The sequence below is a fragment of the Molothrus aeneus genome, chromosome 2 (assembly GCF_037042795.1).
Source record: "Molothrus aeneus isolate 106 chromosome 2, BPBGC_Maene_1.0, whole genome shotgun sequence".
In the NCBI taxonomy this organism is placed as follows: domain Eukaryota; kingdom Metazoa; phylum Chordata; class Aves; order Passeriformes; family Icteridae; genus Molothrus; species Molothrus aeneus.
The window spans coordinates 18108393-18135258 of NC_089647.1; the positions used below are offsets into that span (position 1 = coordinate 18108393).

Here is a 26866-nt window from a genome sequence, read left to right on the forward strand (position 1 = left end):
GCTTTTGTAGCCCACATCCACTCAATAATTCTTTTCCTGCAAACACTTTTCAGGAAATGAAGTCAAAAGTTTGGGGAGAGTGTTTCCTCAAAAAGGGACAGTAAAACTGTTTCACATGAGCATTCAGAAGATGGAGTGCCTACATTTTTCAGTATCTTTTTCAGTCTGCTGACTTTTCCGGGGAAGACACAAGTCTATCTCTCTGAAGATGCAAGGATATTCTGAAAAAAAACGAAATGCATTATCTCTTTCCATTGCATTTGGATTGTCTGTGTTGGACAAGTACCAAGCAGCCAGTGGAGATGTTGCAGCTTCTTCTGAATGGAAAGGGACACGAAACCTAACATACAAAGAAGCCTATCTAAGTTGCTGTTGTATGAAATTGTTGACAGCCCACACAACCAAGAGAAAGTGGTACCTTTTTCCCCAGGGCAAATCACAGCATGGCAACAGAGAGGGTTGAATTAGGTTTTTCATCAGGTGATTATTTCACTGGAAGAAGGATGAACTCTGTTTTCTCCTCTGCTGCGTTGTGAGGAGCAATTTGTGTTCTTGGTGGGAACCTGGAGGCACTGGGAGAGTTGCACCATGGCAGCTGCTGCTCACTTCAATGTCTCCCTGTGTGTGCTTGCAGCTGGGTGGGCTGCAGAAGTTAGGAGCTCATTTGCACTTGACAGCCAAGTTCTTGTCAAGAGTATTGAGTCAAGACAGTGTTTTATGTGTGACAAACATTAGACAAATCCAAGAGTTAAAAGTAGGAGAGGGAGAAAGACTGTAAGGGAATTTAAACTTCACAAGCAGCTGATGCCTCCTGCTCCCTGCCCAGCTCTGACACCACTCATCTTGTCACAGCATCATCATTTTTTGTGGGCTTTGTGGACTGTGCAGTCCAGCTGAGATGTTGTGCTGGGAGCACTACTAACATCAGTGCTGCAAGGTATAAGGGATAAAAGAGAATTAAAACCTTCTCCAGCACCCGGCACAATACTGAACATAAAGATAGAATCAGTGTTTCACCTCTCTTTAAATAAAGGCAGACACTGTCTGTCCCTGCTCTGTTCATGTGTTTGTGTAAGGAGGAAGGAATCAAATCCTGCAGAACTGCACCTCTAACTTTGTCCCTCATAATAATTATATTTTTTTAATATGAAGGATTTGTGCAAGGCTATCAAATTTGTATTCCTTCTTGGGATGGCAGCTGCATAAGAAGGATGTCTAGAAAACAATACTTTGCAATTAGCAATATTTGATTGTATGTGTATTCCTATCTACAAGCTCTTGGGTCCTTTAAAGACAAAGGGAAAAAAAAAGCTAAGAACTAATTTAAAATAAAATAGACAGTTATGCCTGACTAAATCTTGCATTTGAAATGAAGTATCCCAAATAAACAGTGGGAATATGTGAAACAATAATGAAAAAAAAAAGGAAATTGGAGCTGTTGAGACTAGCTCGCACATGCTTCTATTTCAAATACTTTTTCATACAGAAAAGTTTTTGGCAAGTGCTTCCAAAACCACCAGCTTTTATCAGAAAAAGCCCTTTGCTATGCTGAGATTGAGCCAAAGGATTGAAATAATTTCTACTGATGATATTCTCAATGTGTACTGTGGCAATCTTAAACTAGATCTTATTACACTGAATTTCTTCTGTGTATAGCAGAAATTAATCAGGAAAAAAAAAGCCATCTGATAGTTTGCAGATTTTTTTTTAATTATATGTTTGTACCAATTGCAAACTTTCAGGAACTTTTAAATGAGTGTTTATGCAAAATAGAGGTGTTTATCCTTTTATTATAGGAAATGCCAAATGGATCTCCAGTATTTATTGCCTTCAGATCATCAACAAAAAAAAATGTACAGTATGATGATGTACCAGACTACAAGGACAGGTTGAGTCTCTCAGAAAACTATACATTATCCATCAAGAATGCAAGAATCAGTGATGAAAAGAGATTTGTATGTATGCTAGTTACAGAAGATGATGTTTCCGAAGAGCCGACGATAGTCAAAGTTTTCAGTAAGTAAATCTAGTTGTTACTACCATTAACATTCATCAGCATCTGAATCATAAATTACAGAAACTTTTGTTTAAGGCAGGATTAAAGCCAAGAAAGTAAGTTTGGCTCAGTAAATTACTAAGACTAGCAAATTTCTGCAGCTTTCAAAAATGTAATCTACTGGTGGCATTTATGTAACAGGACTGCCTGCACTTGCAGTTTATTCATGATAAGTGCTGGCTCAAAGAGAATTTTAGGCTTTGATAATGACTCACTTATGTGATGTCATTTGGCCTTGGAAATGAAAAATGTAAAATTAGCATTGATTATTTTCCATTTGTTCTCAGAGCAAATTTTTCTGCAGGAGGGAAACATTAACTGTGTGCGGTCTGTAGGATTATTTCAGGGGGGAGGTTTGAAGCGGCTCTGAGCAGCTACTGTGCAACAGCACACACAGTGAGGGAGAGAGCAAGAGGCTGGAAAGTGATCCACCAGCCCCAAATGCTTGTTTTGTCCCCTGCTGGATGGTAGGAAGGGGAAGTACCAGTCTGCTGTTCTCTCCTAGAGCACAGCAAGGTCCTTTAGTGTTTGCTCTCACCACAGCTTGATGGCAAGGCTGGTCTGCAGTGCAAACTCCAGCCCTGTGAGGCACAGCCCAGCTCAGAGCTCACACAAGCCTGGTCCCTTCCTGGTGCTGATTCAGAGCAGGAGTGTAATCCATCAAACCCCAAGTCAGCCTAGGGGGGTATCTGTTGTGGCTTTTGAGAGACACAAGGCTGTGACTGCAGTGTCTTATCTTCCTTAGCTTCATGTTTTTTATATGGCTTTTGGCCTTTGTTGCCCTTCAGGCACAGATTTATACAGTCAGAGTAAGTCTGTTGTGGGAACATGCTGGCTGTGAGTATGGGCAGTTTTAAAGAGATCACACTGTGCTTGAAGAACACAAATTCATGTTTGGAAGGGCAGCCTTTTGCTTTTCTCAGGTAGAAGGTGCCAGGGAGTCCTTGATGATATCTATGCTGTCAGTCACATAAATGAGTTTAAAGCAAGATTAGGAGCCAATAGTAATTCCCTCGTTTCACTTTCAATTTGACTGCAAGAACAATTGAATTAATGACAACAGGGAGGAGTGTGCTCAGAGCACGCATAGTAAACACAGTGCTTCAGAGGAAATGATAAAGAATTATCATGTTTACTTATTGCACAGTAGTAAATATGTAGATGAGGCAGTGGTATATGGTAAAATGAAACACTAACTGCTTGAATTACTGTGTACTCTACTAAGCATTAACACAATGCTAACTCAGCCATGGAGCACAGCTTGTCTGGTTTATTCTGTGCATTAATTCTAATAGAGGAAGCTTCTCTTTACTAAGGAAGATAAGAAGGGAGGATGCCACGCATGTAATATGGCCAACTTAGCGCTTCAAGAAAAATTACCTTTGTGTTTCTTTGCTTTGCATTCACAACTTTATTTACGGTTCTCTTAACATTTCTTTGCATTTAATTTTCTTGAGTCTGGTTTTTAAGTTCTCATTTTTAGTTGCTCACTTGCTCGCTTTAATTGCAGAAGAATTAAGAGTAGCTGGCAAGCTTCATTTATTTAATGAGGGGAGTTTCTAACTCATGGAGCCACAGGTACAGAGCTAGGCTGCTGCAGTGTGACCCTCATAAACCAGAATCTCATGCACCTGAAACTCGGCTGCATCCCAGAAATCATGACTGATTCTGGGTTTTGCTGGAGCTTGTTCTGTCCTCAGCTGTGCTACCTGATTGTCTCAGGACTGAGGCGCTGAAATGGCTCACTGTGCAGGTACCACCTGCTAGTCTCTCTCACTGACTACTCAAACGAGCACTACCAGCTTTCCAGATGGATCCTGTCAGCAACTTTTTTGTGGGATTAAACAGCCAGTTTCCAAAGCAGGGCAGCCCAGCAGACGGGAGCTGCTGTCCTGCTGCACTGGCGCTTGGCTTTTGTAGGCAGTGAACTCTTTTTCCCCTCTATTCTAAGGCTATATAGAGTTGCAAAGTACTCTGGCAAGCTCTTAAGCTGAGAGATAAGCAGCATGCTGAAGTTGCAAACCCACCAAAGTGAGGTTTGCTGCCAAGTTTAAATTTTTTCCCTCGCTTCAGACGCTGAGCTGGTAAATGCCAAGCGAGTGTTTTACAGTGAATTACCTTGGTGCACGTGCAGCGGCTGCGGGGATCTGGCAGCAGCGTTTCCTCTCGGAGGCTGCTCACAGAGAGCAGGTGGCAGCCTCTCAACTGGAACACCTGCTCAGTCACAGGGCACCCAGAATGGGGAGAGCCCCACTCAGCAGCTGCAGAGCAGGGAGGCCTCCCTTCCCCTCCCAGGATCACTGCGGGGCAGGGGTGTCCAACACACCAAAACTGGGGTCTTCTCCAGCCTGGCCTGGGGGAGATGAGAGACAAAAGGAAGCAAGGCTGAGGTGGGGGAAGGTGTCATGGCTTGATCAGCTGGTGACTGGGACAGGCAGGCAACTACCCCTGTTTATGGGACTCAAAAATCTGACCCAGAAGGCCTGTTAATGGTTTTGTAAAACCATGTTTTCTTAAATTGATGTGAAAATAATTTTTCCTTGATAGGTTCATATATGGAAAAGATCCACATTTTCCTTTAAAGCTAACAAAAGAGAAATAAACATGTGTATTTCTCCTAAAAATAAAAATCTTTATTAGTCCTTTGAAGAAAATATGATGGTCTTAGTGTATAGCTTTGACTGTGCCTTTTGTTTGGTTTTGTTTTTTGCCACAAGCAAAGTTTTTTGAAAGATGTCAGATGAATAGCTTCTTTTATTCACTTTCATTTCCCTTTTGATCTGATTTTGTTCCATCCTGGGGTGGTCATTCAAGTGAAATTATTTGTGCATTTGCACGTAAACACGCACACAAGTAAAATGGATTATTGGGAAAAAACCACACAGGCTTGCTACCTCTGTGACAACAGGAGCTGGGCATCTGCACATCAGCAGCTTCAGCAGTGTGTGTAGAGACTTTGGCAAGACAGTGGTGAAGTTCACTTAGGGCTGGAATTACCAACAGACATGCAGTATTTCATAGGAAGCTTGATTTGGGGAAAGGGTTCTGTAAACTGGCATGGTTAAGAATGTTTCAGTTTGGAAAAGTATGCTTGTTTAAGCAGTACAGATAGGGTGTAGAGCCTTTCCTTGACTGTATAGACATTGATTTATTTTTTCCCTTCACTCTTCCCCTCTTCTTTTAAAATTGTGGGGAAAACTGTCTCTTTTGGAGATAAAAATTTGCATTCCAGGCTTCAGGCCAAACTGTTTTAAGAGACAAGTTATATAGTCCCTAGAAAGTAGTCTTTTGTGATGGAAACACTGATAGATCCTCCACTTTGGCAAGCTAAGAGATCCATCTACCATAATAAAAGTAAGTAAGAAGACTAACTGGCACTGGAAAAGAGTTTATTTTTTTTAAGAGAGTCATAACTAACACAGAATCAGTTAAAATAATTACACTTTTCTCTATCATCTGAATTTCTTAAATGTAATAATCCCAGTTAGGAAAAATAAACATTAGAAGAATGATTAGGTTGAATTTGTTCCTTTATAATGTTGACAGCTCAGCTACAGTAATATCTGCAGGAAAGCTGCTTTTTTCTTGTGCTACTGGCTCCTTCTCCAGCATGTGTATCCTATAAATCAATAGATCAGATCAGGTTCTCTCCTCCTGGGTGGTGAACTAGTCTGTCTGGCTAAAAGATGTATTGTCAGAGTACATGGAATTCATTATGGAAGGTGTGAAACATTTAAAGTGAGAGTTTGCTCTTGTTTTTTTTATTTTTGGTTGGTTTTTTTGCTAATATTGAAATAAAAATACTTCACGCTTTCTTCTTTTAATGGGGAAATGTAGGTAAGACTGTATCAGGCTAGATTATTCTGTTTCATTTCGAAAGTCCACATATTTTTAGTATTTTTTTGATTTTCAAACAGCTGTTTGTGCTCCCTTCAACCAGTACTTTTATCCTATTTATGTTTTAGAACAACCCTCTCAACCAGAAATCTTACATCAAGCAAACCTCTTAGAAACAGAGAAGCTACAAATGGTAAGAGCAGCATTCTCCCTCACAGTTATGCTCCCAACAGCTGCCTGAAGTCCCTTTACAGCCCAGACAGAGGTGATGGCTCCGAGGGGTGAATGAACACCTGTCTGTGAGTCTGTAGCTGAGCACAGAGCAGTTCCTTGCCACTACTCTGTTTATTCCTGCCTGATCTGCAAACAAGGGCCACCCTGACCTGAGACCCACCACCCTCTTCCAAATCATACCTCACTGATTCGATGTGCCGTATTTAAGAAAAGCAGTTAAGGATAAGAATTTGAACTTTCTAGAACTTTTGACACAAAATGGTGTAAGTAAAACCAGAATTATGTCAAAGCCCAGTGGAGAAAGCAAGTGGCTAATTCCTGTCTGCTTTGCAGCTCGGGGAGTGCGTTTCAAGGGACAGCTATCCCGAGGGCAACGTGACGTGGTACAAAAACGGGAGAGTTCTGCAGCCCGTGGATGGTGGTATGTTCTGGGAATGGCCAATGTCCCTGGATCCACACAGGGGTGTATGCATGAAGTGTTTATAAGGGTTGCTCTGCCTTATTCTAATGTATTCTTCCTTTGAGAAAAACTGCTCCTATGGAAAGATACAGCTGGAGGGAGATGTTCAGGCCTTTCAGAGTACCCAAGCTACACCACATAATCTTTCTCTTTTAGTTCCAGTTTTAAATACACATCATAGGGAGGAGAATTGCCCTTATTAATGATATCCCAAAGCTATTTCTGAGCCTATGTAACTAATAAAAACCTGTATATGATTTCCAACTTCTTATAAGGTATTAACTGTCTCATTTTCATACATGTACAATATTGTGTATTGGACTACACACACCATCATCTTATACAACTAATTATTTTCCAGGATATGTAAGGATAACTATTTTTTTCCCTTTTTTTCAACTTTGATAGACCAATAGGGCTACAATATTTTTTCTTCCTTATAAATTTGAGATTAAAAAATAAATTTGATCCTAAATTTTTTGCCATCATTTTTGAGGCTTTCTTTCTGTCTTACAAATTAGGCTGATCTTTATTAAAAAACCCACCAGTTTGCAACTATTTTTTTGTTTAGATTTGATTTTAAATATTAGGTAGGTTAGGAGTATGTTGTTGGTAAAATGTTCCTGGTATACTTCAGTGGCAGTACTAGAAGAAAAGTGTACAATCTCTTGGGTAACATGTTTGTTTGCAGCCTGATCTCAAATGCAGAACAGGCAACAACGTACAGGAAAAAGGTTTCAAATCCTGTGTGTGTGACTCTGAAACATTATTTCCTTTTCAGTTGTGGTCATAAATCTGCAAAAGATGGTGGACAGAACAACCGGACTCTTCACCATGACATCGTCTCTTCAGTACATGCCAACAAAGGAAGATGTAAATGCCAAGTTCTCTTGCATTGTGACTTACTATGGACCATCTGGCCAGAAAACAATACAGTCTGAACCAGTTGTCTTCGATGTTCACTGTAAGTTATCAAAAAGCATCTTTTGCTGTACAAAGTCTACCTCCAGGGCAGGGGAAAGCAAAATCAGAAACAGTTTACAAAATTAGAGAGTGCTTGGCTATTGAAATGATTTCTTCAAAACTGATTTGCATCAAGAAGGTCTGAGTACATTGCCAAGGTAATTTTTATTATCTTCAGATTTACCTGAGATTTCATTTTTCCTAGCAATGGAATAATGAATATCAAGATTTCATTGACAAGAGAAAAGTGATAGCCATAAAAAGCTACAGTGAAATAGGCTTTTGGGAATTTTAAAAGAAGTTATAGTGGTTGATAAAAGTGGTTCTGTGTCCCCTGAAATATGCAGTAAATACACAATACAGTTTTTAGTAAACTCAAATATTTTTCATCTTTTCGGAGTCAGCACCAAGCAGTTAATGCTGGCTGTCTGCCTTTCACAAAATGCTTCTCTACAGCTGTAAGATGCTGTGTTTTACATTTAAAATGTATAATTTGAATATTGGTAGACTTTTAAGTAAAAAATATGTGCAAATAATTGCTTCTAACTGGACTGAATTCTAAAGTGGCTTCCTTACTGTGTTACCGACGGATGTGGAAATCATAATGTTCCTTTGAATAAACAAAACAGGCTGTTGGCAAGGAAAGATCAGAGGAGGTGGCAGCACTTAGAGACCAGGGGAAGAGACCTTTCAAAGTCGTGTAAAATGACACTTCTGAAGGACTGTAGAAGGCAGCAGGTCACAGCTGGATGTAGAGGAACAGGAGACAGACAATATGTCCAGTTGAGTATTACCTCTCTGCACACTTGTAGTACCTCATCTTATAAAAGATGAGTCCCTGTTTTGGGAATGATAGGGTCTAAGTGTACAGTCAAGCATCTATGTCCTAGCAATGTGCTGTATGACAACTGTGTAATCCAGCTGCAAACAAAGACAATAAGGCACTCAATTTCTCCAAGTAGTGTGGGTCTGCCACTGCCTTGAAAACAAAGGCTGTGGGCTGGAGGTGCCATGTGTGTTCTGCCTAGGCAATAGCTGCTTTTCCTCTACAGGTAAAGTTTGTTGAGCTGCAGGGTAGAGGATCTGTTTTGACCTTGATCAAATAAAACCAAACCTTGGAGCAGCTGGTCTTTGGTTTCATCTGAAGTCAACAGGCAGCACAACCAAAGAAGGAAACCTCTGGGAAACCTCTGGGACAGCTGTTACCCATGGGAATACCATAGGCATTTCAAGCCTGCCAACACCTATCCTATCAATTTAAAGCTAGAGACATTTCTCTTTTTTTTTTTTTTTTTTGTTGTTTTTTTTTGTTTGTGTGGTTGGGTTTTTTTTGTTGTTGTGCTTTTTAAAGCTGGGTACGAAATTTCACTATGGTGTTTTCTGTTATTTGTGGAGCCCCATCACCATGAATAACTCTTGCTGTGCATGGCAGATGTTCCCAGGAAAGAAATGTAAGGACCAGAAAGCATTTGTTGCTATTACTTGCCAAGAGATGCTGTGCTGTCCTCATTTCCCCTATGCTTCTTTCATGCACTGGGGCCACTTCACCTGTTGAGGGTAAGGCTGTTCCAGATTTCTGTGGTGTGTGTACTACATGCACTTGCAAGTAAGAACTAGCCAATATGAAGGGAAAAAAAGACTGTGTGGCTCTGGGATGGTCACTGGCCACGTGTAGTGTACCCTCTGTATAAAGATTTAATGTTTGATAAACTAGCTATTCTAGTCCTGGTCTAGTAACACACAATTTAATTAATTCCAGCAGTGTGTTGCTAATTATCAAATACTGGGAGACAGGCACATTCTTCAGTACTGGAGAGGCCTCAGGTATGAACTTTGGCTTTGGAGTGTGGAGTTACAGTTTTCTTTCTGAGTATTCTCACCTGCTGTAACTTCACTTCCTTACTCTGCATAAATGCATCTCCAAATTAATTTATGAAATTCTTTATTAATAGATGTCCAAGCTTCAACAGATGCATTTCATGACTGCTGTTAGTTGATAATGACCCATCTGATTTCATTTTGCTTTTTTAGTTTAGCTCAGTGTTCCTAAGTAGTTTCTCAATAATTGTGATTTTTTTTTAATGAGTCAAATATAATGCAGATTTAAAAAATGGCAGACTTGACGCCTAAGAAATGGAAGTCATTCAGCCTTTTTTATTTTAGGTTGACTGTCAAAACTGATATTTTGCATCCCTAAAGCAATAGAACCAAATCATAAAGACCTGCTGCTCATTCCTTGAAATTTATCCATTTCTCCTAAAGAAATGGGGAGAGTGTGATTAAAATTATGCCTTCAGAAGATTTTTTTTTTAACATATCTCTATTCAGTCAGGATCTAAGAAATGTTTTGTTGCTTGTTTTGGTTTTTTACTTTATCTTTTGCATTGAGTTTATGCAGTCTTTGTACTCAAGTGTTTAATAGCTAGTTCACATCCTGGAAGAAGCCAGCCACTGTAACCTAGTATGAGAAAAAGAGTGAATTAGCTCTTGCTGTGTTGGATGTTACTTGGATTAGGATAATTTAGCTCAGCTAGCAGCAGTTACATGCTTGCTTTTGCAGCTGCAAGCAAAGAAGCAAGGAGTACTGGGAGAGGAGTCTTGGAGCTGGACACTTAGATATTATCTCAGCTATTTAATCATCTAGACTCCAGTTATGTAGCATTCTGCTCAGCATTAATCAGTGTAAAAAGATAATGTTTGTCAGGCAGGCTTCCCAGTCATGCCCTGCTGTTAGGTGTCTATTTTGTTATGGATAAACTGCTTTACATAACAGATTAGAGTCAAGGACACTTCACACTCAGGCTGCTTCCAGCATTGGTGTTTTCTTTGAAATGGCACAGTGGCTGGGGCAGCTCTGGGATAGCAGCATTCATTTACTAAATGGCTGCCTTTTGGTGCTGGCTCCTGGAATTTTGCTGTTGTAGAAAGCAGAATCTCAGATTTGCAAAAGCACCAAGTAAGATGGGCCAATTCAGGCATGTGTGCCACTGAGAGGCAAGAGGTGCCTTCACCAGGCTGTTCCTGTTTCTTAGTGAAAGCAGGGGAGTACATTATTCATACCAAGCACCACTCTGCATGGCACTGGGCACCATCTTCCTGTTCTCAGGCTGCCCTCAGAAGAATGGCCTCTTCATCTCAGACAACAGTTAAAGTGGGCTTTGCTTCTGTATGCTTGGGGGTTTTTTCTAGTTTAGCAAATTAAATTAAAATTTGCTCTTGGTTGATTACTGTAGATAGAAGCATAGGATATTTCTAGAGAAAAGCCTGGTGGTTTGCAAGAATGTAATTTTTGTTTAACTGTGTCCATTATTAATCCAGTTCTGTTTATCTCTGTGGGGAAAAAATGTTCTAAGTTCAAGTCTTTCTCTTTATTAATTCCTCCCATTTCAATCCCAAGACAAAGCCTAAGCAATTCCAGGATATATCTAGACATTCTTCATTATAACTTTACCTTAACATAAACTTGACTGAAGGAAAGACATGTTGCAGCAGCCCCTGACACTGAGTTTTTTGGCCCAGCAGTTACCAAGAGGGGCATGCATGGCATTCCTGGCCAGCTATCTCATTGCATCTCATTCCACACCAGCAGGGACGCTGCACTTCCCTTTTCCAAGCAGGCAAAGTTGTGCTTCAGCTCTGAAGGTGCTGAGGTAGAAGCTTGTTTGGTCATGTTGGTGCTTCCACGGGAAGGGAGGCAGGCTCTGAAGGAGGGAGGCTGTGGCAGGTTGGAATCCAGCCCTGGGGAGGGTGAGGAGCTGGGCTGTGTTAGGGCTCTCAGGGCTGCGGTGGAAGGCAGCTCCTGGTGCTGAGAAACGCCACTGCAGGAGACAGATGTGAGGAGTGCCTGGAGGGTGGGAGGGCTGTGCAGCACACGCTTCATTAAACACACAAAATCACCTGTCAGCCAGGGCTTTCTCTGCTGGGGAGACTTTTTTAGTGTCTAATAAGATGCGCTGTGCTGTATCTTAATGCATGACTGGCATCTTTGATGGAATTTTATTTATCCTTTGACATTAAAATAGTGAGAGTTATCTGCCCATATTATTTTAATTTCGTTCATCTTACTTTGTTTTCTAAAAATTATGTTTAGGCCTCTGCTTAGAAATAATAGCATCTGCTAAAGAATACTCTGCTTTAAAAAAATTATGAAAGTAAAATGTAAGTTATAGTTCAACTTCAGTGAACATGACAGAAGTATGTTACATTTAGTGTTCTGTTGACTATGCTAAGGGTCCTATTATGTTCACCAGATTTATCTTTCTGAAAGCCTGTAGTGATCAGCATATAGAATAGGCTGAACATAGTTGCTTAGTTCATATTTATTTCTTTTTAATGCCAGAAGGCTATTATCTAGTACTAATACATGGTGTTGAGAGCTTCAGTTGTTTTTCTGATTGCTGCGGTCCTCCAAATAGGGAATTTTGCAGAGGACAAGTTAATCCCTCATAATGAAATCATACCATGAAATGGTTCATACTAATCAGGATTTCTTTTGCTTTAAAGCACATGACATAGTTGTAATCATTGCTGTTTCAGTTACAGGTATTTTGGAGAATAAAAATGAATTTTATGTCATATGAGTTCTTTGCACTTAATTGGCAAGAATATTGAAAGTGTGATTAACTTCAGGTTCTTTTATAAAAAGATCTACACATGCAAATATTTTCAGCTGCAGGATGATAAAATTGCATTTTCTTGGGCAGTGAATATCGTATGCATAGTGTTGCTGTATGATTACGCTGAAGCTATTAAATATGTACATTATTTTCACAGACCCAACAGAGAAGGTGACTATTCAAGTGCTGCCACAAAGTAGTACCATTAAAGAGGGCGATAACATCACTCTGAAGTGCTCAGGAAATGGCAATCCTCCTCCACAGGAGTTCCTGTTTTACATTCCAGTAAGTCCTGCCTTGCTGTCGCTGCCTAGTGAAATATTCTGTATCATTCCTTCCTGCAGACATTGCTACATGTCAGTGTCTACCGTGGTTTTGTAACAAATGAAGAAAGGAATTCCATGCGACAAATGCAGAAGATAGATATTGACCATTATATCACACTCTGAGAACACCTCACCTCAGTTGCCAAAATATTTTTGAAAAAACTCTCCTTCCCCCCAGCCCACCCAAATTTTGCAGGAGTTTAGACCTACTAAAAGGTTTTATTTCCCATTATCAGGTATTTTATTAAACAGTTTTGATTACAGCAGTTTGGCATCTTAAAGAAAACCATCTCATCTGGTGTCATAACACAGATCCAGCAGTGAAAGTACAGCAAATTAATTCAGCTATTTTTTGGACTTTCACAGATTAATCTTTGTGCAATTTGTTTTCTTCAGTTAATTGTTTGGTGGCTTAACAACACAAAAAATAATGTGTATGACAGCACAGAAGAACAAATCTGTAAAATGCTTAAGACACAGACTGAGAAAAATAAAGGCTTTGTTACCATTAATCTTCTTAGTACTGGTGAAATCCACAGACAGATGTGGCTTTATATTCTAAGACTCCTGGTCCTTGTTCCTATGTCCTGCTTCCCACTCCTATTTTATATGCCTTATTTGTTCTTGCTGCAGCTCTGAGCAGAGCTGCTCTTGCAAGTAGCCAAAAGAAGTGGTGTCCTTTCAGATATTTCAAACCCAGCATGTCACCCTCTGAACATAATCATCACTACTCTGGACTCCTGGCATGTTTGAATTGTTGGAGAGAGCAAGGGAGCTAGGAGCTGAAGTCCTTATCTCAGAACAGCCATTTAGATTCAGTGAGTCATCCTAGAAAGTCACTAAATGCCAGTGAAAAAGTGTCTGGTATCTCTCCTTGCTCTGCTATCACAGTGAGTGAGCTAAACACCCGAGTTTGTCTTATCTGTGGGCTCCCTGCTGCCTGATACTGGTCTTTCCTCTCAAGAAGAGTTGCAGTGGGTGATCTCTTTGAAAGGCTCACAGGTATTATAAATCTCTTTCTGGGTTCAGAGATAGGAATTAGGGTATCATTCTATGCTTGTTTCAAAGCTGATCTAAGTCAGTAATCAGGGGGAAATTGGGGAACTGGACAGCCATAAAGCAGCATTTGCTGGCTAATTCAAAACACCAGTGTGCTTGTGCTATTCAAAAACATGCAATGCAGTACAATTCAGTTCGTGATTTATCCTAAGCTGAATATATCAGAACCAGACTTAGAAATGCAATTTGTTTTGTTGTTTTGATTTCTGCAATACTTGTTAGTAGACTGGTTTTTTTTGGCTAAACTTTTAAATTTTGTATTGTAACATCCTCTTAAAATGAGTTAGTCATTCAATTAAAAGAGTAAGCTCTTGACTGTAGCTGTTTTTTAAAATAATGTTATCATGCAGGAAGTAAATGTTACTTTAACTAATAGGTAATTACATTTCAATGATGCCATGTCTATATGTGCTTTGGATATTTAATAGGAGTATTTCACCATCCTTATAATAAAAAAAAAAAATCCTCAACAAAAATTAGTGGGTTTAGCAGGCCCATGTACAGTAAATGTATTGTTTTCCACCTGCAGGGAGAAACAGAAGGTATAAGAAGCTCAGATACTTACGTAATGACAGATGTGAGACGAAATGCAACAGGAGAATACAAGTGCTCTCTGACTGACAAAAGCATGATGGACTCGACCACCATCACTGTGCACTGTAAGTAATTGCATTTTGCACTCCTAGGTAGGATTCAAACTGATCTTGGCCCTCCTGGGATGGTTTCTCTGCTTTGTGTATGCAGCTTAGTGCAGTTACCTACAGGTGAAGTGTTGGTTTGAAAGTGTGTCCAGTCATTTCTATTTATTCTAATATATTTCTGTTTGAAAATCTTGACTTTCTCAATTCATTGGCTGTATCGTTTCACTTCCCATAACTTTGGATAGTGTTTGGTTCTATTACACCATCACATATGGTGAGAATTTTGTTATTTTATCTTTTGCTCATGTGAACATATATAGGGCAAATTACTTTCTTCCAGCTATGCCTTAGGATGTAGACAAACATGGAAACTAATCCACAGGAATATCACTGAAGGTCATTCTTCATAGTTAAGTTCCCATTCCCTTAATGAGGTTAATGTGTAAGGAGCCTAGAAAAGTAACTTAGGAAGTTCATATAGGAAAGGTTGAGGTTTTTTTACTTTTTCCAGCATCATGAGAGCTACAGAGCTCCGTAAATTTTCTTTAGCTGGATACTGTTTAGTCACACAATCAGCAACACTTCGAAAGCAGCCATTGAACTGATTGAACCATTGAAGCAGTAGCTGCTTTTGACCTCTTTATGCAGAAGTGAAGAGCAAGAACTCTTTCAAATTCTGCTATACTATCACAGGCTGTTCAATAGAACTCACGCCAGGGGTAGAAGTTTTCCCCTAAAAACATTGATTGTCTGTAGTCTTCACAGTATCAACAGTGGTTGACAGGTTCAGAGGGATCTGAAGGATAATGAAGTTTAAAGGCTTCCACTGTAGTTATATTTTACATTAAAACAAACTTCATGTTTCTATACTTGGTTTTGAATTTTTTTTTTATGGAAGAGGTACAATACATGCATAATATATTGGTGATTATTGATTAATTACACTACACTTGATTAATTATGCTATTATATTTAATGAATATTTTGCCTTTAATAAGATCATCCATTGTTACCCTGCCCACCTCTTCTGTATGCCAAGAGTTGGGCATGTAAAACCTGAAAAGGTCTCTGTGCTGCTGCCTCTTCACTGCTGGATAGCAAAGGTTCCTTTGCTCTGATATAACCAACCCTTTGATTTTTCTCCAAGTCTATTGCATGTCTACTTTTACTTTCATAAATAATTACTCTAAAAAAATGGCTTTCTCAGCTCAAAGTTATTTTTAACAAGCCTATTTTCCTGTGTCTTCCATTTTGTCTGCATATTCAAAGAGCTTTGCTATGCCAGAGAAACATGTAATTTCTAGACATGAATCTTCCCAGTGCTGGCAGCTAATACAGCTACTCAGAACTCAGAGCTGCACTCCAGTACCCTACTACTTCACTTGACTTAGAGTTCATTTTTTTTCCAAAATACCTCTATGTGCAATAAAGCCTTTTTTTCTAAATGAAGTGCAGTGGCCTGGAGTAGTTCTGTAATTCCTGAATGTCCAGACCATGCACCATCCTTAAGGTACTTCATTGTCTTTTCTGATGCTGGTCTGAAGCATTTCTGCAGTTTGTCCTTCAGATACTACTTACTAATGCTTATCAATCCTACCTTTTCTCCCTCTTTTATTCTATTGCTCACCTTTTATATGGATGAATATTCCTCTCTGTGGTGGCACACTAAAAAAAACTTGGTTAGGAGTCAGGGCTTTTCATTTCTTCACATCCAATCTCAGCATTTTAGATTTTTTTAATTTCTTCTTAAAAAACCCAACCACAAGCACAACAAAAAGCAGGCAATAGAATGATATTAATTAAAATCCTTTTAAGATAATTAATTAATTAATTTTAATATTTAAATTAATTTAAAATTAATTTAAATTAAAGAAACTATTTCTAGTAATTTGTTAAATTTCGACTGTAGTGTCTTTTCCCAAACCAATTTTATTAAGCATTATAATGGCACTGATTTATTTTGGTGTCTATGTAGGGAAAGTTTCTTGCTGGTATCAAAAAAAACATTATTATACCATAATCCTTAAATATTTTTTGTAGATAATACCAAGTTCCATTTTTCCAAGTTGACTGTAAATTATGAGACTTACAGAATGCTGAAATTTGACATTGAAGCATCAGAGTTACCCGTAATGCTTAGGGAAATTATTTATGAAGGAAATCGAGGGGGGATGAAAGATTCCCTGCCTTATCCATGGAACATAAAGGACAGACTGTACAACCTGAGCTCTTGGCCTTCAGAGCAGGATCTGTGCAGCCAGGTCCCAATTTAAAGTCCAGCAGAACTGAGTGCTCATGGCTGGCATGATTTGTCCCTCTACAGAGGCAGCAACAGAGCAGGATTGATGTTGTGGATTTGCGGTTTTTCACAGAGGTTGTAAATTCTCTGCCAGCTCTGTTTCTTCAGTGAGTTTGCCCAGGGTCAGATGAGCAAAACTGGCAGGCAGGGGACCAGGGCAAAAGCTGTTTACAGCCACTTACAGAGGTGTAGAAGCACACCCTGAGTAAGGCAAAGAAAGCACCCAGCAGAAGAGGACAGGTATTTCTTCCCTCAGCTATAAAGAGGCAACTTTCAACCCACAGTGCCCTTTCGTTATCTGTTGCTGTGGGGATTTGGTCTAGCTTGGTCTAGTGTTGGTGTTCCTGGCCATGGCAGAGGGGTTGGAAGCCGAGGATCTTTTAGGTCTCTTCCAGCCCAAGCATTCCATGATTCTGTAATTGTTTCTGCACATAAAACCTAGTGTGGAGTAAGTAGGTCTGTGGAACTTCCTCTTTGTGATGCTTTCCTTTCTGCTAAAATGTGTTCTGCAAGCCATCCAGTAAATTTAAGGTCTTAGGAGTATAGCATTTGTATTTCTTTATAGATATTTTTATAGCCTTGTCTTGTCTTGTCTTTCAGTAAAGCCATTGAAAATACAGGGGAAGTCACCTTTTGAATGTTGCATGGAAAAATCTATTCTCAAGATACTAGGAGAAGTTTCCAGTTGTCTGCTGGTTTATTTATGGAGTTTAGACAACAAACAAGTGCCTGCATATGCAGGCACAGTATTCCAAATGCAGCACAGTATTCCATCAGAGGCCTCCTTTAAATGCTGGGAGTGTGTCCTAGATGTGCCACAGCTTCCAAACGGAAACGTGTGCTCCAGTCTTGCCCGCTTTAATTCCATACCTCTCTCGCATGATGTGGTGATACGTGCAGAATGCACTGTTTGTCTCTTCCCTGCCCTACTTGGTATGCAAAGACAGCACTGAAATCAATGCAAGACTTCAAATGAGACCACATTAAGAGCTAGCATATACTGAAAATGGTGCCTGATGAGGAGCTTGTTTCTGAAGAACATTTCAAAGCCAAACATGAAATGTACAGAAAATTCTCTCGGAAAAGTTTTTCTTGCAATGGAGACAACAATTTGGTTTTGATAGTCTTCTATATGCAAGAAAATGTTTTCTCCTCATACTTATGTACCAAAGTGAGATTATTTATTAAGTACAGAGGTTAAGATAACTACATCACATTACTTTGTGGACCTTACAGATAAACTGGCAGAAAATTAAGCTAAATCAAGTTGTTCACGTAGAGCTTCTAGAGGGGATCCTATGTTAAACAGTTGCTTAATTCTGTCTTGCCTTGTAAGTCATATAAATACTGCTCTGAAATATGTAGCTCATCTCATGCCCTCTACATTTTCCTGAACTGCTATAGCAACCAAGACCAGTGTGGGAGGGATTGTAGTCCCAGTTGCACCACACAAAGGGGCCAGCAGGGCACAGTCAGTCTACCCTGGAGGAAGACTGGGCTGAAGGATTGCTCTGGGCTCAGTGACAGTCTTGTCTGAGATGAAGGCAAAAACTTCCATGAATTTTTGCTTCCTATGGGAAATATAAGAGGAATGCCTTCTGAATGGCCTTTGGTGATCTCTTAGGTTTGAGGTGCTATCTTACTTCAAAGAACAAAAGGTTTAAGTACGTATCAAAAGGTTTAAGTACATGTAGAATGAAATTCTTGAGGGGAAAAAAAATAATAGCTTTTTCTTCAACCACCCTCTGCCCTGATGGAATGTGTTTTAGAAGAAACACATCCCATACACTATCGAAATCTATGTACTGCTCACTGGAGGAGTCTTGTTATTTTATTTCTTTTTTTTTTTTTCTTCTGGAAGCCACAGGAGAATAGTTGGATTCCATTTACTGGTTTCAGGAGGGAGGATAGGAAATCCCCATAGGAATACAGAAACAAGATGCCATTTTATCTCATCAAGATTTTTGACTCATTCACAGATGAAAGTACAGGTCTTGTGACCTCTCAGAAAAGACATTGGGCTTGTAACACAGATAATAATGCTGCAGACCCGTAGTACAGGCTGAGCCCTAGTTGTTCCCTCAAGTTCCACCTTTAATTACGATGGTGTTCCCAGGGCAACCACTGAATGAAGCCAGTAGTGAAGTTCACTGTTTTGTTAAGGAAAACTCACTTTCCTCCACTGTTATTTTTGTCTCAAGCTTTTTTTAAGCTCTGCTTAAAAGCCAAAAGGAGGCTTTGCAGCCCCTTTCCAGCATGTACTATATTTGAGATGAAGTCATGTGTGCTTTTGACTGCATGTGTTTGTGTGTGTGCGCACATCCGTGATAGTCATTCAATCAGGCAGCTTGGCTTACAAGCAAGGCACTGTCAGAGGGGAAGCAAAATAAAGATTGGCAAACTCTGCTTTTCTTTCACTGTAGGATTAATTTTCTTTTAAAAATGACCAGCCCACCAAATCCTTACACAAGAAAAATCCAGAGCAATGTCTCCTGATGTTTCTGTTACTGGCTTTCACCCTGCCTTGTGTCAAACACAGCTGTCCCTGACTGCAATTTCCCTTGAGCTTAAATATGTCAGGCAGAGCTTGGACTCTTTTTCGAGGTACACAAAAGTGGCATTTTAAGTCACAAATAAGAACAAATAAAGGGCTTCATGTGCAGTTCCCCAACCCTGTAATTTAGACTTCTCACCCCTTCAATCAGTATCATGTCTCATACACCCTCTTTGACCTTCTTCATCCCCTTCATATTCTGAGGGTGAAAATCCTCTAGTTTTATCACACCAAAGAAAGGCACCCCTTGACCCTTGCTATTCTCTCCACAATTATTATGTAGGATAACCTGTCCCCACCTGCACTAGTCCTCCCCTGAAGATGCATTTCTACCTGGCCCATAGTAAGCTACCCTCACAGCATTCTGTGCATCCCCTTCTGAGATGCACATACTGTTATGTGAAGTACTTCTTCAGCTTCTTGTGCCTACTCTGTCATTCTTTCAGCAGAACAAGGTGGAAAAAAGTATCCATTTGTCTAGTGATTAGTGAGGTTTTGCTTTTCCTTTTAGCCTATAATTACAGCAAAAATATGAATGTTCTGCAATGCCTGTTTTTAGAAAAATTCTCTCATCTCCCTTCCTTGTAAAATTGACTTGAATTTTATTGAAGAAACGAAATCTTGAATTTAATGAGTGCAATTAGTCACATTTTATTTTCTTGATAAGCCTGTGAAATGGGCCAGGCTTTCTGAGATTAACTTTTTACAAATGTTCTTTCTATCCCAGATCTGGATTTGCAGCTTACTCCTAGCGGAGAAGTCACAAAACAGATTGGAGAGGCCCTTCCTGTGTCATGCACAATTTCTTCTAGTAGAAATGCAACTGTGTTTTGGATAAAGGTCAGTAATTCATCTATTTCACACTCCATCTGGGTGTTCACCTCTTTATGTTACTGCTGCTACTTCAGTGTTTTGGAAGGAAGGAAGGAAGGAAGCTGTTCATTGGGCTTTTTAAAGAATATTGTTAAAATGGGTCTTACGCATGTGGTTAAAATGAGATCTACTCACATTGATGACTGAAAATCAGTTACTGTAATTATCAGCTCAGCTTCCAAATGGAGAGAATTAAGGCATATTGTAACACAAATACAAATTCTGTGAAATGGTCTATACAAGGCCCTTTGAGAATAAGGTTATTCTAAGAAGAAAAGCCCATTTAGCGTAATTTTGGTGTATTTTTCAGAGGTTTGCTTGATCTTGGTTCTGATAAACATAACAAAAGGGCAAGGGTTGAAAGGTTAGATGGTGAAAAATGTAGCTATTGAAGAGGTGGCTTTATACAAAACCTGTAGTGCTTGAAACTTATAGTAATGAAGCTTAATGGTTGTTTATGAGCATATATTGATCTCATAAGCCTGGTCTAGAGGAGGGTTACTTGTGTCTCAAATGTTTTATCACTCATGGTCTTGGCCAACCTACTAGAAGAGCTCAGAGCTAATAACTGATCCCATCTGTGCTCTTGATTTAAAAGCAAAATTGTTCAAGAAGAAAGGAGATGGCTTCTATAAATCTCCATCAGTTTCCACTTTTCATGTTGTATATTCAAATGTACTTATTAATGGGGAAACAGCTTAAAAAAGTGAGGCTCTAATTTTCCAAAGCATGTGAAAACTTGTGTTGATAGTAGTCATTAAGGGGTTAATTTATTGTGAGTCCATCTCTGTCATTTCTAACTCCTGACTTTATCAGGACAATACCAGAATGCAAACAAGTCCATCATTTTCAAGTCTTCAGTATCAAGATGCTGGAAACTATGTCTGTGAAACTACTCTACAGGAGGTCGAAGGACTGAGGAAAAGACAGACACTTAAACTTATTGTGGAAGGTAAGCAAGCAGATGGTTACAATTATTAATTGTTAATTTTAAATAAAATGGTTAACTGTTATACTGTTCTTGTAGGAAAACCTCAAATCAAAATGACCAAGAAAACCAACACAAATAAAATGTCTAAGACAATTATCTGCCATGTGGAAGGTTTCCCCAAGCCAGCAGTGCAGTGGACGGTTACGGGCAGCGGAAGCATCCTAAATAAAGCAAGTATCTTTCTTATTACTTTATTCACCAAAAACTACTGTATAGGAAGTGCAAATTAAAATCAAGGAACATTTTTGAGGTAGTGAGATTGAAGAAAAGTCTTTTTTGTTTATGTAGGAGAAGGTTAAGTGGTAGCTGTAGCTACCACGTACTTACATGGATGATTTTTTTATGATAAAGCCTTTTTGAATAGAACAGGTGGTAGCAAAGGAGATTCACTGGCTACAAGCTGAAGCTGGAAGGAAAAAGAAAAGGTTACAAATGAAATATGCATTTTTTAATTGAAGGTACTTAGTCATTTTATCTGGGTAATGTGCTGATTTTGCCATTGCATAAAGAATTTGCAAATAATGATGGAACTGTAGAACTTACTTTAGAAAGCAAATGGGCACTTGATGTAGGCATTAACTGAGTGAAATGTAATGAAATTTGACATCTGTGAATCAGAAATTACATTCATTATAGTTCCTTATGTGCTTTCCAGCTTTTATCCTAATATTTGTGGTTGTTTTTGTATGGTTATACCTGTTGTTTCTCACTGGAAACAGAACGATTATGCATTCATCCTGAGGGATAAACAAGAAGAACTCCTATATATAGCAGGGAAAATACCTGGAAAATATGCAAACGGAAGTATTTTTATATGGATTACCAAATCCCATGAAAAGCATTGCCAGATTTTGCCTTAGCAGGAGAAATAAATGAGACCTGTCCACAGTCAGTGGCTGGAAGGAGAATGTAGAGTGCTGCTGGAGATTCCATTACATTTCATTAGGTTTTGCTTTGAGCTACAGAAATTATGTGTAGCTGACAAAATCAGTCCATTTACTTGCAGGTATAGGACAGGAATTGTCTTGAAGCTATATAAATGATTGCAAATAATTTTCTCTAGGTGTTACATTAATCCAAGAATGATGTGCAGCAAATTTAAGGAACAACACATTGATATTACAGTACAGATACTGTAGGTGCTACTAGACGCATGTAGCTTGGCAAAATAATGCTTGGTGGGGAAATAGCTTGGAAAGCTGGAAACTGGAAAACTTGGAACAATTATTCCCCTTAGAGTGACATAAATGAGAAACAGCAAGATGGAAAAAATTATACCTTAGAAGTTTGAAATTTTAATAATTTTTTCACTTGGAATATTTTTTAACTACTTGAACTAAAAACAAATACAGAATGTTGTTAATTTTTCAGAAAAAAACTTTTTTATCATTGGTCTTACAGCGCACACTGTACTATCTATAACTGGATATTTTGGCTAACTTTTTCTTTCAAGTATTCACATTATCATAAAACAATGTAGTATTTCTCTTGCTATTGTTTGGAAAACTGAAATATTAGTTGAAAGTTATTTCCCTCTGACCATTTTCACTGTGTAATACAAATGATGCGTGTATTGTTCTTTGTGTTTTTAAATGATACTAATCTTCATTTTTCACCTTTTCAGACAGAGGAGACAAAATATGTTAATGGGAAATTTTCCAGTAAAATTGTAATTGCTCCTGAGGAAAATGTAACTTTAACTTGCATTGCAGAAAATGAGCTAGAAAGGACTGTGACCTCCATGAACGTCTCTGCTAGTGAGTGTCCTCTAAAGATAATTTCTTTAAAGTTACAGTTTCTCATAAAGTACCCATACATCACACTCAAATGAAGAGTAGGACTGCATAGTAATGTTAACACTAAGATATTTAACCTTTTTGTCTTAAGTCAAGCAATTGTAAATCCACTCTGGATCAGTAGTACATAAAATTTATTGATAGCTTTCTACAATAAGCCACTTAGTCTTCATGACTTTCTTGGCTAGCTACAAAAGTAAACAATATTACAAAATAATAGTACAACATAATAGTATAAAATACTGCAAAGTAATACTTCATTTACTAGACAGAGATATTTATTTATTACAAAATTAACAATATCTCTTAGTCCCTAAATTACAGTTTATTGGTATGACTTGACTCACAACAGAAATCAGCCATACTGGGCTTCAATAATATATCATGATGAAAGGTAGTGAGAAGCTATGGAAAGGTAGGACAGAAATTCTCAGTCAGAAATATTTTTGATTTGAATATTACAGGTTTAGAGTAAGATTCTTCTAATGTATATAGTATAATTACAAAGGAAAGGCTTCTATTTAAAGATGGGATTAAATATCTTGCTTGGAAAACACTGTTGCAGTTTCTATTATTGCTGTAGATAGGTAATTGAAGGTGATTTTTAGGTCTGTGTTGTCTTTAATTCAAGTTTAACATTCTTCATTTCAGTAAGTATTCCAGAATATGACGAGCCAGAGGACAGAGGTGGTATGTATGGTTTCCTCTCTCTTTTTTTATTCCTTTTTTTAACTTTCTAATCCCTTTTTCTGTTTCTGGTGAAAATTCTTTAGAAATGTTGCAATGCTTTACTTTATCATAGGTCATCTCATTAACTTTTCTTCTTTGCTTCAGATGACAATAGTGAAAAGGTTAACGACCAGGCAAAGCTAATAGTGGGAATTGTGGTCGGTCTTCTGCTGGTTGCTCTGATTGCAGGTGTTGTCTACTGGCTCTATGTGAAGAAATCAAAGTAAGAATTTTTTGAAAATTTTATACTAAGCTGGAAAAAGAACAGTGATACAAAGAGATGTATGTTTACTCGACAGCATTCCAGCTTTCTGGAGTGGGGAAAAGCTGTTATAGTAGGTGCACTTGATAGCAAAAGGAAACTTGGTACCTCTGATTGGCTTGTCCTAATGCTAAATGGGACTCATCTCCTGGAGGTGGGGTTCTGAGATTTTCATAGATCATAGTAGTTATGAGGTCCTGTTTCCTGACAGCCAAGTCTGTGCTGACTCCTGCATCTAAATATAGTACTTAATTGTGGAACTTGATGTGTGGAAGTCTGTCTGGCTGTACTGCTGCTAGAAACTGCCTTCATTTAGAAATTAGCTACCTTGTTTCCTTTGAAAATGGAATAACACACAGAATAAGACTCAACCATCTCAGGGAGAGGAGAGATCCTTACTTGTTTCTTTGAGGTTTCTGAAATAAAATTGGTAAAAATAGAGCTTCTGTTGCTGAAAAAATCTAGGAGCTCTCATCCCAGTCCAGGTTTTATACATCATAGGCATAGAACAGCATTTTCCATTTTCAACTTTCTTCCTTGTCACAGAGGCTCACTTCTGAAAATAGTAGGGAAGGTGTCAAGAAGTGACCATTTTGCTCCATCCTTTTGAGCCTGGCTATTACTGTGTGCCCCATTTGTTCTTGCCCCCATACCTTTATCTCCAGGGAGAGCTGAGGGCAGTCAGAAGCAGCCTTGCTGTCTGACAGCTCTCACAGCTGCTCCTGAGCAGGGGAGGTTAAGTGGCTGTGCATAACCTGCTCCAATCAGTACAGGTGTAAAAGCAGTCTTAAAGTTCAGTTGGTTTTAGTATGATCTTCCATTAAAATTGAACCAAATGAAATCTAAAATATACTAGTGGGATTTTACTGTGAACAAATGTGTTTTCACTGATGTGAAAGTGCAACAAGGAATTCTCCATCTGCTAAGAAATGCTCTTTTTTTTGGATAATATATAAAGACTTTGGCTCAACCATAACTGATCAGGTTTTTGAAGTTTTCCAAATATAGAATTGTTATAAATTACCCATGCACAGAACCACACTTGGATACTATAAGTTTTTTTTTGTTTTTTTTCCCAAAGCTTATGCTTTTTTTTGTACAATATTAAAAGTAACAACATAGTGCTCTTCCTCCCACACTTTGCTACTGTTGCAATAATGTCTAAGATAACTTTGTCATTCCTTTTCGAATGTGTGAATGTGGAGTCATGAACCTGTGGTACATTGCTTTGGGTTTCTTCGGGTGAGGTGGTTTGAGGGCAGAGAAGGTAAAATATCTCTTCTTGCACCATTGAGTAGTGTGGGGAGAGCTGACAGGAATCATAGAATATAGCATGAGATGAATTTATGAATTACAACAATTTTTTCTGCTTTAAAGATAGGATATGGCATAATCTAAATGGACACCAATTCTTTTCCTCATGCTCAGCTTCTCTTCCTAAAGCTTAGAGGAAAAATTAGACCTAGAATTGATTAGACAGGTTCACTGGAAACAAAAATGCCTTTATAGTTAAACAATAGTCTCTGTATTTGACACATGGTTGCTGGCTTGCAAACCCCTTAATTGATGTATCATCATTGACAATCTCCTGTTCTCTGTATATTTTTAAATTGATCTGTTGCTATCCTCCCTGTTTTCTGCACACCATATTTGCAGGAGCAAGCAGAATGTCAGTACCTATTCCGACAAAGTTTTCTTTATGAATCATAGCCTAGCAATCAAAGTAGACCTTGCAAAAAGCAACTTACACCTCTGGACGTAACCCCCCCATCTCCATCCAGGCCAGCAGGTAGCAGTTATCTTTTGAACCCACCCTTGACCAGTAACTCACCTAATCTCTATCCCCAAAGTGACGCCAAAGGAAAGTCTGAGAAGGCAGCAGCACAGAACTTTCCAAGTCTGCCGAGGCAAGAAAAACATTACTTTTTTTGTTATTGGTGTTGTGGTTTGTATAATCTTCTATTGTCTTGTCATCCACACTAAGTAGGAATTATACTTGTAGCCTTGGAGTATATTCACAATAAATCACTTGTACAGTTACTCACTGCCCCAGCTTCACTTGATGGAAAAGCTGATTATTGCCACATATTCTTTTCAGTGTGAATATTATCCCATAAATCAGAGACTCATCTGTATTCCACATCCTGCATCCAGCCTCCTCTTGAATAAAGACTTGAGGCTACCTACCCCAGCATGCCTTGTTTCTCCTTCATCTGAGCAGAAGGCCAAACAGTTGTTCTCTGCAGATTTCTCCTTTTTCTAAAAAGGATGTTGTAAACTAATCTATACTGAAGAGAATATAACTCAGCACTTTAGAATATTTGTAAATTTTTTGTGTCACGCGTCAGTTGAGAGATTGCAGGACACCCACGTTAGGTAAATGCTTTGTATATGAAATTTTCACCTTGCCAGAAACAGCTGAGGGTACAGCAGAAATGAAAGATTCAGAAAGAAAATAGTGCACTCAACACCCTGTCCCCTGCTCTCTAGTCATGGAAGTTGGCTTGTAGTTGGACCTTGGCCCCATTTTTTTCCCTGTAGTTGGGAGGTGCCCAAATCTCAAGTCACATAAGGCTAGATCAACGTTAAACTGGTTCAACATCCAGTGAACATCATTTCTGCTGAGCCAGCTGAATCACAGCAGCAGTCTTAAAGTTGTTCACACTCAGAGCACATCGAACTCTTAGAATGTTTCTTAGTTCACAGTAATGACAAAGGTTATTGGCATCTCTGAAAGTGAACACTTGAAGCTTAAAAGTTCTGCTTTTCTGATACTTTATAGCAAACAAGCATATGAGTCAGATGTAGTGGGCCATCACTATGTTTTCAACAAGACTCAGCATTTGTATTGGTTTTCACTCAGTTCCCTTTCAGAGAAAAGACATAGTTACCAGATATCTCTGAAAGAGTCAGCTCATAATACAAATCTAATACAAAAGTGACACAAATTAAAAACAGTCACCCATTTCTTGATGACTGGAATATTTTTCTAATATCTCTGTGGTTTTTCCTACTGATGGACATTTAAAAATAATTGGAGGAAGTGGAAAGCAAGATTGGAGTAAATAAGGAGGTTGCAGCCAGTCCAGATTGGGATGTGTAAAACCATTTGCTCCTAGAAAATCATCTGCAACAGTGCTGTTGAGTGTATCTTTAAGGAAATTCATGGC

The 26866-nt window shown here is 38.8% G+C and overlaps 1 protein-coding gene across 3 annotated transcripts in view; it reads left to right on the forward strand.

Moving 5' to 3' along the window:
• Positions 1-26866, forward strand: part of ALCAM (activated leukocyte cell adhesion molecule) — a 116662-nt gene that overhangs the window by 82178 nt on the left and 7618 nt on the right. For 2 of the 3 annotated variants that reach the window (XM_066572018.1, XM_066572020.1), the window contains exons 3-15: positions 1797-2016; positions 6022-6086; positions 6461-6548; positions 7369-7551; positions 12324-12451; positions 14081-14210; positions 19773-19885; positions 20735-20870; positions 20946-21083; positions 22538-22666; positions 23357-23395; positions 23540-23657; positions 25547-25603. In XM_066572018.1, coding sequence (XP_066428115.1) covers positions 1797-2016; positions 6022-6086; positions 6461-6548; positions 7369-7551; positions 12324-12451; positions 14081-14210; positions 19773-19885; positions 20735-20870; positions 20946-21083; positions 22538-22666; positions 23357-23395; positions 23540-23657; positions 25547-25603 — 1544 coding nt within the window. The remainder of the gene's footprint in view (positions 1-1796; positions 2017-6021; positions 6087-6460; positions 6549-7368; positions 7552-12323; positions 12452-14080; positions 14211-19772; positions 19886-20734; positions 20871-20945; positions 21084-22537; positions 22667-23356; positions 23396-23539; positions 23658-25546; positions 25604-26866) is intronic. The other variant, XM_066572019.1, reaches the window with a different exon arrangement.